The sequence below is a fragment of the Amblyomma maculatum genome, chromosome 5, assembly GCF_055883805.1.
Source record: "Amblyomma maculatum isolate TAMU_Amacu chromosome 5, ASM5588380v1, whole genome shotgun sequence".
NCBI classification, from domain to species: Eukaryota; Metazoa; Arthropoda; class Arachnida; order Ixodida; family Ixodidae; genus Amblyomma; species Amblyomma maculatum.
In genome coordinates this window covers 5,420,760-5,433,286 of record NC_139348.1, presented here as the reverse complement: position 1 = coordinate 5,433,286, position 12,527 = coordinate 5,420,760, and the positions used below count along the sequence as shown (strand labels likewise).

General features: G+C 46.2%; 1 protein-coding gene across 4 annotated transcripts in view; it reads right to left on the bottom strand.

The window, feature by feature from the left end:
- LOC146187684 (uncharacterized) overlaps positions 1–12,527 on the bottom strand; it is a 97,408-nt gene that overhangs the window by 15,853 nt on the left and 69,028 nt on the right. For 2 of the 4 annotated variants that reach the window (XM_084603483.1, XM_084603485.1), the window contains 3 exons: positions 9,522–9,928; positions 8,544–8,606; positions 8,296–8,458 (listed from right to left, as the gene is read on the bottom strand). In XM_084603483.1, coding sequence (XP_084459609.1) covers positions 8,296–8,458; positions 8,544–8,606; positions 9,522–9,928 — 633 coding nt within the window. The remainder of the gene's footprint in view (positions 1–8,295; positions 8,459–8,543; positions 8,607–9,521; positions 9,929–12,527) is intronic. The other 2 variants (XM_084603484.1, XM_084603486.1) reach the window with 1 other exon arrangement.

Sequence of the window (12,527 nt, the reverse complement as noted above, 5' to 3'; positions counted from 1 at the left end):
TCTTCTTGGATAGCGGTGGCAATCTAGAAGCAGGTTAGAGCTAAAAGGAAGGCATTAAAAAATACAGCTCGCCCGCCTTTATCCCGGGAAAAAATCTGCTGTTAAGATTATAATTTTCTCCTACCTGCAACCTATGACTTTCAAAATATTGATTAACGCTGGTCTGGCTCATAATCGACAAGTTTATAATTTGCAATTATGCACTGACGCCTCTCTTACAGGTTTCCAACATGTTGAAAATCTTCCAGGCTGACTGAGCTCTTAATTCACTCGCATTAGTGGCCTTATATGAGCGCTTTGTGTACGGCCACACTCTAACTCAAAGAAGCTGGAACTGTGGAGCGACTGCGTCTGTAGATATACTAGATTTCCGTGCTGCCTCACCAGTAATTCTCACTCCACGCTAAGTATCGAAAGCTTCGTGAGCTTGATTGTGCAGCTTCACAATAGGGCCGTAGCCGAAAGGGGGATGCTCACTCCCGGGCGCGCCCTTCGCCCTTTCAGCTTAGCATTCTGCGCATGCACATTTGCTCCGGGGTACCCTCCCAACTGTCAGGGTAAGCTTATTCGTAAGCTCGCTATTACTGTTCGGTGTTATTGCTGGACTCTATTTTACGATCCGATGGCCGTACAGGCCGGATTGAAACAGCCCCAGGCCACGTGCAGCTTAGGATTATGCCCTTTTGGCGTTGGCGTTTGTTCGGTCATACTATGGCTGCCAATTAAATGATGTCAGCACCCAAAACCGAAATTAACGTCATTATCAAAATAAGAATTCTGTCTACACTTGGAATCGAACCTCCATACCTCGAATCCCCAGCCGAACGCTTTAACGAACTGCGCTACGCCCGGAATCTTGAAACACACATCATAATTCTCCTTGTCTACAGTGAGATTGGTTGTAGCGGTGACAATGACGCTGCTGTTAGTGATAACGACAATGATGACATTAGCAATGATAGCGAGGGTGCATTTAGCTTATAACGAGAGCAAACGTGATGCACCGTGTGCGCCAGCAACTCTCAGGCTTTCGCATTTCAGCAGTGTAGATTGCAACAAACAAACAAAAACAACCTTTTGGTGCGATGAACCAATCCCATGTGATCTAAATCGCTTGCCGTAAAACGAAAGCTCCCATGAATTCCTTTCTCCTACCGAGTAAGCACTTGAGGTTTATGTACGCCAGGCAAGAGCGGAGCGCATGGACAAATATTTTTTACACATGTTTGGTTGTTTTCTTTTTTTTTTTTTTTGTCAGACTAATGGGCGCTATTCAACAGTGACTAGAAGCTGTCCTGCTGTCAATAATAATAAAACTTTGCCTTTCCGCGTTAACTATAGTTAGAAAGGAGCACAGGGCGACACGACAAAACCGCTTGTATCTGAGCAATTTTTCAAAACTCCATTGTTACGACCAAATGGGTCATGTGAGAGCAAATCTTGAAACTGAGCAGCACACACAGTTACCATTCTCGAAAATATAAAATTAAATTATCTTGCAAATATCAAATGCATTATTCCCGCAAGAATATTATCCTTCGCATTTCACAACTTCCATTTCTCAGTATGAAAAACAAATCAGAAAAATGTTTGATACTGCGAATATTTACCGACATTAGCCTCCAGTAAAAACACAAGCGGGTTATTATAATCAGCTTCACTACTGAACAAGGCTTCGAAAAGCTGATCTCCTCCATGCAAACAGCAGACACCTAGCCTCACGTACCATGATTAGTGGCTCCCCTATAGGCATGCAGTGCCAGTGACGCATTATACGAAGCGCATATAGCTCGTTCGGTGGAAAAGGCGTCGCAATTGCCATAACCCAGAACTGAGAAAAAAAAAAAAACGGCCTGGAAAAACATGCACGTAATTTCATTATGGACGGAACCGATCATTGGCGAGCGTTCACAATGGTGTCATGCGATTTCGTTCCCCATTTACCATACATCTGCTTTTAAATACGTACACTGAAGCCAACCAAATACGTGCTATACGCCAACTATGCTAGCATATTTTTTTCTGCCTCAGACTGTGTGTGCCTTGCCTACATAGGAAACAGTGCTCTTGAAATCCTTCGGCAATGGTCTCATGTGAATCAGTTAGGAGTCCATACTAGTATAACTGAAGCCACACTTTTCAGACCGAAATCGGAACATGTCGATCTAAGCTCAGATCCTAAGTACGGCAGCACAAAAATTGAAATATTAACGAGTACTAACATTCCTTGGGGTCACTTCGCAAAATACGCTCTGGGATGTCCATGTCGATTCCGTTTGCGCTAAACTATCAAGCGTTGTTGGGTGCTGTCGAGATGTAGAACAATACTACCGTTTGGAGTTCTCTTTTTTCTCTCACCTCTGTCATTGCTTTTGGGTGGGGGGGTTCTACCACTGCAACAAACTTAGAAAAGGTGTTCGTCCTCCAAAAAAGGATACTTAGGCTAATTTTTGGTGTTCCATATAATGCTCGTACATTATAGGCAAAGCGCCGCATTTAATTAAAAGAAATTCGATTCTTTTTTTCACAAGCTAGCCGAGCTGGAAATAAAAACAGCTTCCTATACTCTGCGTCACCCTGAATACTGGAAGGTGGTCACTTTTCGTGCCAAAAATTGCGTGGAAAAATTGTCCCACATCCTGACTACTTTCCCTAGTGAGATTAATGATTACGAAATTAATTTACGTCACACTACCTTTCGCGAGCTGTCCACTTTGTTTGCTATGAGTGCAAACACCTTTAAACATTTTCAGTGTTTGTCCAGTCATAAACAATACATTTATATCGTGTGTGTTCACGCGTACCTTTGTATTACCTTGTAGAGGGGACTATGGGCTCTTGTCAAGCTGTCTTGCAGCTTTTACCCAAAGCCCCCTGCATCTTTTTGATAGAAAAATAAACGGTATTATTATTATTATTATCTTTATTATAATTATTATTATTATTAGAGGCAAGTTTGCGACAGGGATTCAAATCACCTACACATGTACTTCTATTTTTACACTGTTCTTAGCAAGTGTCCGCCGAGAGAAGTGCAACATAAACTGCGCCTTCCTATCCCCAGAAACAAAAGTAACTAAAGACGCCTAACACTTTGCCCAGATCTGCCCGCCTCTGAATGCCAAAGGTTTGCATGGTTAGAAGGTGGTGTTAGAGGAGCTGTCGCGTCTATTCTTAATATATGCGACAGCTCTAACTCTACAGCCTGAGAAGAGTGTTTTCCCGACCAGCACAGGCACCCGGCTAAAGCCGGACTTGGCAGTGGAAACACCTCAGGAAACTCTCATAGTAGATGTGACAGTAGCATGGGATGCCAACGATGGCGTTCTCACTAACAAGTGTAGGGGCAAGGTCAATAAATATTCAATCCTTCGCACCAATTTTCCAGTAGGCAAAACAATTTCAAGTGTATGTAATGGCCTTTGGAGCAGTGACTATGTTTTGCCCTTCTACGATCGAAACGGGCAGTTTTGGGACCATCTAAAAGCGACTTTACTTGCCTCTACACTCATGTTCTTTTGGGCAGCCGAATTCGTCTCCAAATGACAACCAAGAAAGTGATATGCAGTTCGCGCGATTGCAGAGGCTTGGGCGGGGCTCTGAGTTCGTGTTTAATGTTGACTTCTTTTTTTTTCCAGACTGAACATTAAGTCCTGGTGGCTTCTTTTAGCTAGTGCTTTTAACGGGGGATTTGGCCGCTACTGTTCTAACTTGTGGTTGTATTCAATTTTTCTTTCTCTCCGTGTTGGTTTACGTTAACGCAACTCTTGGAGCCGAGGTAGTTCGCAGCCAAATGTGGTAGGGCTACGGCCCTGCTTCTTCGGTCTCTGCGATTGCGAGGTCAGAGTGGTGGTCAGTGTCAACTTCTGGTAGCCGTGTGTATCAGGAGAAATTTATGCTTTTAGCTTAAGCATCCTTCTAGTTTTAATGAGAAAGCCTTTAATGACTCATACTCACGGCGTCCGGCGTCCTGTCCCACTATAGCTGCCAATGAAATGACGTCATCAACCGAAACTCACATCATAATTCTCCTTGTCTACCGGGAGGCACACAACTAAATCCCGTCTCAACCGGGAATCGATTTTTCATACCTTGGAACTCCCAACGAAGCGCTTTAGCCAACTGCGGCACGCCCGGGATCGTAAAACGCACATCATGATTCTGAGCAGGAGCATGATCATGAGCAGGAGGATGATAGTTAAATGAATAAACCCTGCCTATACCGGTAATCGAATCTCCACCCCTGAATCCCCAGCCGAGCGCTTTAACCAACTGGGCCATGCCCGGGATTTTTTTTTATTGCATGGGAAAACTTCCGTAAAAAAGAAAAATCAACGCTTAAACTTGTCCATGTCTGAAGTTACCAGGCTGCTTGATACGAGCCTGCCATATACCTAGCCCGACAATGCACCACCATCAAAGCATCAAAATGATGGGAAGCACACACATGCATCTAGGTACGGCATCCAGTTTGGAGGTTCGCGTGCAGCATTTACACTCCTCACCAAAGCACACTGCTCCCGAAACACGGATTTGGACAATCTTGGTGGCTCGGCATGCCTGTCCATCATACGGCCTTTCAAAACACTGAACAGTCCCATCTACACAAATAGATCATAAGGCACGACAGTTTTTATCAAGAGGTAACAATATCATGGTATATAGTGTAATTTCAATGCCCTTTTTAAGAGTTTTTTTTAGTATGTCCCAAAATAACATCGTGAAAACCACATCATAATTCTCCTTGTCTACAGTGAGGATGATGGTAGCGATAACAATGAAGCTTCAATTAGTGATAATGACAATGATGGAATTAGCAATGGTAATGACGTTGAATGTAGTTGATAATTATGCTGAGAACAAACGTGATGCATTGTGTGCGCCAGCAAAGCTTAGGATTCAGCATTTCTGCAGTATTTATTCTACAGTGCTATCAATTTTTTTTTTTAGTCGAACTGTTTCCTTTAAAAAAAATGGCACATGCAACTCGAGTGGCCCACGCTGCACTCTTTCCCCGTTTCATCATTCCCTGTCACAACAGCCCCGTCCGCTCAATTCACGCGCACACCTCCATTTAACGGCCTTGCAACTGCGCATCGAAGCCCTCTTTATAACCAGCGTATAAGAACACCGCAGAGTTGCCTTCAAGAAAGAAGGAACAGGGGAAGGTGCCATTTATTCTTTTAGTGGCGGCAGTCAGTTTAGGGGATATCTGTAAGAACTAGAAAATCATGTGTTGTTCAAAGTGAGCACGTGCACAAGAACGCGACTCGGGCCCCCGCAGTGTGATAGCAAAGTTAGCTCAACAATAAAAGCCTATAAATGGTAATCTCCTGCTGGTTTGGCGGGATATCAGAACACAGATGCATCTGGAGAAGCGTGCTGAGATGCTGTAAAAGAAACACAAGTTTCAGAGCAAAAAGCCTCCAGAAGGAGCACCCGTCTTCGCATGTACGAGAAGGTGGCCAGATTAGTAACAAAACCATGCTCTCTTCAAATGCTTTTACGCCCACTGTGGACACCTGAGACGCCTGATTAGAAAACACATTGAATTCCCACTAAATATCTACCTTGGGACACAATGCATTGTAAACCAGGTTAATAACGAGCCGCTCTTCAGGTTGAAAAATAACGTCGGTCTACTTGAGCGGCAAGAAACGAAGCATTTTCATTTCTTTGGTGTGCGACTGCGCCAGAAATTGCAATTTTATGATAGCGGTACCTCGACAAATTCTGCTCGTCACGCGGTCAGACTGTTGAGCGGCAGAACACTTCCCTGCCAAGGATGACCCTGTGCATTGGACCTCGGCAGCAGTGGACGCATCTCCTTGTAGACTAAATGCAAAAATGCTTGTTACTTGGGTTGTCATGAGGGCTGAAGAAAGTAGTGTGGTCTGAATTAATCCGCTGGTTTCTACTTCATCACTCGTGCCGCTGCGAGCTGACAGCCGAAACGTCGCTTACGGAACAAATGAAAGCCGATATAACTAAGCAGGCCAAAACCGAAGCATGCGTGCTAGCAGTTGCCTTGGTTGTGAAGTTTATGCTTCCAAATGCGCGGCTCGTTTCTCAGATGTTTCATTTGCTCCAGCGATTCTCGTGACATCGGCATTGACTTTAAAAATCTTTTTCTCTCTTTCTCCGTCTCATTCAGTCCATCAACACGCATTTCCAGGGTGTCTGATTTAGCGTCACGGCAAATGTGATTTATGCGCGCTGGCACATCAAGTTTCACTTCGGTTTCGATTAGAGGCTAGCGCTGTAGGCTCAAGGTTCAGTCAGAAATGAACGAAATTCTTCATGTGGGCCCTTAGTGGCAGCCCACTGTAAGGTTCTTGTGCCGCTCAAATCACCTTAAGATGACAGTGCGATATCAGTATGCTGTGGATAAACTTCTAACGGACGGAAGTAGACGAAGACGACGACACACAATGCACATGTTGATAGAGTGGCAGCTAACCACGTTGGATGTTTGAGTACGGTGATGGCGCATCGGTCTAATGCAGTGGTCAGCGAACGTGATCTGTTCGCACTGGCGAGGGATTGATGCCCAGTTGCGGCGATATTTATAATACTGCTGGTTAGCGTGAGCTTCCCGTGCTGCATAAAGAGTGTGGCACTGCGTTGTTGCCGTTGTCGGCGGGAGAGTCGAAGATCTTGAGACGTATCGTTTCGAGCGGAGGTCTTGGAGTGGGCGGAGCAACGTATACACAATGTACAGGGTCCTTCAAAATATGTGCGAACACGGCGAAGTGTTCGCACATATTCGCATATTCGCACATATTCGAAGCGTTCGCGTGCGCACATAGCGTGCGCATGCGCCACATTGTTTCGATGCGCGACCGCGCCGGATGCGCTGACGCTCACGGAGCGCGGGCACGCTTCGCCGTGTTCGCACATATTTTGAAGGACCCTGTACATTGAAACACCTTTAGAAAGCAATGTAAAGCAAGAAATAAAAATGCAGTGCACTGAGTGTCGTCAGACGGCGCTTTTGTAAAAACTGCGAGCACCACCCGATGATGCAGCAGTGTAGTGGTGCGGCGTGCTATATCAAGGCACCCAATACGCCGTCCCGTCTATATAGGCAGCTTCGTTTGCTCTGCTCGATCGTTGTCAGGCCCAAGTCCGGCCCTCAGTCTCATAATGAAAGCAGAAGACGAGGTCATAAGGCTTACAGCACTATGTGCCGTAAATTTACCGCGACGATGCCGACCGCAAGCGCTGCGGACGGCGCGTTCTGGACGTCAGGATCTCCCCAATCGTCGTAAGGCATAGATTGATTCGCATCGAAGCCACAGCGGACGACACTTTGAATTGATCAGCGACGGGTTATAGTAACTCGGATAATCGATCATGATACTTGTTTACTCTCAACCACAGAGTTTCGTAGCAAACGAAATTGCTTTCGCGACGCCTTGGCACCGGAGCTAGCGTATACAAAAAACACGCGCACTGCACCGGCGAAAATGCTATGCGGCTGCGAGTAGAAACTCGTACCGTATGCGTGGTCAGAAGTGCTCAAGAAGTATTCATTTTTCAAATCTTTTTTCCAATGCCTAATATTATTACGAGAAAAAAAACAAAATTATCACGATTTTTTGTCACCGGCGCAAGGATCCGCCGCATCGCAATTGAGGCACGGCCGGTGCGGCCATCGCGGCAGCGCTGCCATCGGACAGTTGGCGGCGGTCGTGACGAATGTGGTTTGGTTAATGGGTTTTAACGTCCCAAAGCGGCCAAGGCTACGAGAGACGCTCGCTGAAAGTGGATCTTTCGGCAAGAACTAAACGCGCTTCATTACAGTATGCATTCTGTTTCCAGAAACATGCTCAGTAGGATCATTGCGAGAAAGCACGATCACAATATATCTGCAGCTTATCGGAGCCGGCACCGCAGCAGACGACGAGGTGACAGGTGTCGGCCTGTGACTTCACCAAGCATTGCAAAATGACGGTCGTTGTCGGTAGGAGGAGCTTCGCGGTATCAGCTTCAGTGACATATATCGAAACAAACAATGTGTCTAGCGAGCTCAAATTTCGGAAATAAAATAATAAGGTCCAGTATTATCTAGCAGACTACAAAACTGCCATAAATACAATGACCATTGCATGACCCCATCAAAGCAATCTGTTACAGCCCTTGATTCCCATTTTTCGTGCTTTGAAGGTCCCAGAAGTACATTTACAGAAGTACAGAAGTACAAAAATTAACGGCTAAGCGCCTGATTAAGCGACCTGATGTTAGCGCATTTAAGCTATATAGCGGAGCAAGGAACATTCACTTCCGACTCACGTGGACAGCAAATCCGTGTTCTTCGACAACAGCGCATCCAAAGCCCATGAAGTTGCTGTTGATGAATGCGCAAGCATTGCCGCTGGCGTCGGCTGTCACCAGAAAGACTGTGTGCGACTGCTCTGGGGCTGCCGGTATACTCTTTCCTCTGCGGTTGCCGGCCCTACGGCAATGGCAGCAAGCGCGAGTAGTTAAAAACATTCCATAAATCGTGTATAATGGCAGTGCTTTTGGAAATTAAGGCTTGCCTCTCGCATAATATCAGTCGCAGGAGTTTACGCAGGCACGTCCGCGAAACGGAGAACTTTGACCTACAAAGAATGCAGATGAGAAAATCATTCAAGGCGACGCAGAAAGGTCGGAGAGACAGACTTGAAGCATTCAGCTTATCGGCTCTCTTTAGATTTTAGGTGTCATCACATAGCTGGGCTTCACTGAAAAATGTGAAGAGCGCAAAGAGCAACCGGCACGGTGAAAACACAAAAAAGAAAGTCAGACCGGTGCTAGTTTAGTAGTAATAGTGACAGCGGATCCAATGATGCCTGCAGTATCTCTGGCACTTGGAGTGCTCACAACACTTACAGATTTGACACTTAGTCCAAATAAATTCGAGAATGAAAAAAAGGCAAGCAACCACACTGCTAAAATACTGGGTACGGTGGCTTATGAAGATTAGTTAACACGTCAAAAGACAATCTTCCGAATACTCCGTTGTGTCAGTGACCGACTTCGCAAACATGAAAACTCAGATGACAATGATTCAGGTTGACTACGTTTTAGGATCCTCTTTCTGGTCTATAAGTAAAAATATTACACCTCGACAAAGAATAGAGCACCATCGCGTCTGTAATGGAGGATCTGTGTGTTTAGTAGGACTCATCATTTCAGCAAGGTAGATAGGTGTATAAGCACCGCTTATTTTCTTAACTATGTACAGCTGAGACAAAGGCGTGCTTCGTCGTCTCCCTTAGGTAGGTCGTCTTTTATGCTTTTAGTCTCCTTACAGCTTTCCAAAGTATAACTCCACATTGCAGTCAAGAATTATTTTCGTGTTATTCAACAACAAGATATAATGCCTCAGCAAACTCTGCGACTTTGCTCGATTGTTGTTACCTTCTTTTGTAAACTTAAGGTTAGGATAGGCATCTGCCAGCACTGTGGTTTGATAAAAGAAGCTGCGACAGAACAGACAATGAAGCAAGCTTCGTGGGCCTGCTCCTTCTCACCGCTCCGGATCCACTAGCCTGGTCTTGGCGTGCTCCTTTGAGGTCATCCTGCCGTCTTGTGCAGGTCCCCCGTGGGCCACCCACCCAAGGCCATCCTCAAGCGCCAACCGCAGCGCCTCCACGAGGAGATGCTCGTAGGCAGCCCTCTCCGCGTGGCGCAACTCGAAGCGTTCTAGGATGTTGAGCGCTTCAAGGAGCACGCTGCCGTGGCTGGGCAGTGGCGTCGTGTGCACCCGCATGCCCCGATACGTGGTGTTGACCGGCTTCACCAGCCCGTCGCCACTCGCTGCCAGGTGTCGGCGAAGGTCGTCGGACGTCAGCACACCGCCAGCCCGCTGCACTGCTGTAGCCACTGCCTCGGCCACGGGTCCTTCGTAGAAGGTGCCCGCGCCTTCCTTGCCCAGGCGCTGCAAGGCCTTGCTGTCAGATAGGCCACTCACAGCTCAGGCTCGCGACCGAAATATTCACAGGATAGACAGAGAGAGAGAGAGTTTATTGAAACACAGAGAATGTGACTGACGTTTAGAATTAGGTGGCCTGCTAATCTGTGTGTGAAATGAAATTGAGAAAGAAAGGTGGAAGGAGAGCGTGTGGAAAATGTAAGAATGAAAAAAGAGAAAGGTAAAACTCGAGATTTTGAGTAGCATTTTAAGTGCGTATGCAACATCCTTTACTTAACGCTGCAAGCGCTGATCGCCCTATCTACATGCTGTGGTCTTTTGGCGACAATCTCATCACAAACGACTTCTTAAGGGTTTCCAGCTGTGGAGGAAGATTAACTCCCGGCGCGCGCATTTCAGTATTCCTGTGGCTTGTGTTCCTTGCTTCACTAAAACGTTACACTGCAGGAACGTTGTTAGTGGCTCGTATGTCTGAACCTTACCTCGTCACGGATAGAATTTATTAGATATAAAGTACCAGTGAAAAAGTGTCGAGAACACAAAGCATTTAAAAATTCAACGTTTCCGGTTTAACGCTCTCTCGTTGCTTTGTTTGATTAGCACCAGGTCAGCTGTAACAGAACACTCGCCATTCAGCCAGTAATCGGAACCCAAAAATGGCAGCACCACATCCTAAGAAAGCAAAGAAGAGGACCTCACCTCTTGGTCGCCTTCTGTGTAAAAGACTATACATCCTTTCAAGCAATACCAAGTAATGTTCACTTCATTTGGAGGTAGCCAGTATGCTGAACGCGTAGCACGACATGCGGCGATGAGAAGAGGAATGGAGGATAGAGAGCGCACGTGTAGAAACCCAAAAGTTTTTTTCTGACTGGCTCTTAGCTTTAGTGCTGGCGACTCAGATGCTCATTGTAGGTTTCCCGCCTGTGGTGCATTTGCCAAGCTCAATATGGCTTTAAGCAGCGTGCGAGTGGTCATCTTGTAGTACTCACTCCAACAATAAAGGAAAAAATGGTGCCGAATTACAATGATACATTAGCGTTTTAGACAAGATTCCTGTCGGCAACCCGGCTTAGGTGAAAAAGGAAAAATGCCTCAAAGTGAAAGAGTTGCAGCGTCGGCAAAACCTAATTCTGGTGGTAGCGCCATTCGCATACGTTCTTCACTGGCAACAACAGCCGATACTGTCTAATTGCATTGCAGTAGCGTACCTCTCTCCATATTAGTTATGCCTAAAAAATCGCAGGTTGAGGAGAAAACGCTAGAAATAACGGTTTTAGATGAGAGCGTGTGAAAAACAACAATGGTTCTTTATTCGCCTTAAAGGCTGAGGGAGCGTACTAGTTCTATCCGCTCTATATAGTCGATTCCATTTGCCTAGGTAGCGAAGTAGAGCTGCAGTAAATTTGTGCCAAAGCATAGAAGCTACAGAATGTGGCTGAAGAAAGGAACCTGGACTTGGCCATCTCCCTTCAACAACCAAGCGAGACCAAGCAGCTCGCCGAGCTGCGCGTTAAGTTCAAAAAACACACCCATAACGAACAGTACAGTATACGAGGTCAGGACAATTACCATATGCCAGTCTGCTATCTTTGGAGTCTTATCGGCAAGCTGTGAGGACTGCATATTAAATGTCATAGCCAATTACTTCGAGCAGTACCAAATTGTGCCATGACACACACACACACACACACACACACACACACACACACACACACACACACACACACACACACACACACACACACACACACACACACACACACACACACACACACACACACACACACACACACACACACACACACACACACACACACACACACACACACACACACACACACACACACACACACACACACACACACACACACACACACACACACACACACACACACACACACACACACACACACACACACACACACACACACACACACACACACACACACACACACACACACACACACACACACACACACACACACACACACACACACACACACACACACACACACACACACACACACACACACACACACACACACACACACACACACACACACACACACACACACACACACACACACACACACACACACACACACACACACACACACACACACACACACACACACACACACACACACACACACACACACACACACACACACACACACACACACACACACACACACACACACACACACACACACACACACACACACACACACACACACACACACACACACACACACACACACACACACACACACACACACACACACACACACACACACACACACACACACACACACACACACACACACACACACACACACACACACACACACACACACACACAGAACTGGACTGCGAAGTAATGGCTTAAAGGAACACTGCAGCGGTTTTCAAATGTACCAATACTACAGGCTTTTGAAGTAGATTATTTGCTGATCATGCCAGTGAAGTTAGTTTTTCGATTATGCATAAAATGCCTGCGCAATCGTCGACTGACAGCGAGCAATTCAAATTTCCCGCGACACAGCTACAGAGGAGGAAAGCGGAGGGAGAAACCTGGCTTCTCCGTCCGTCATGGCGTCAC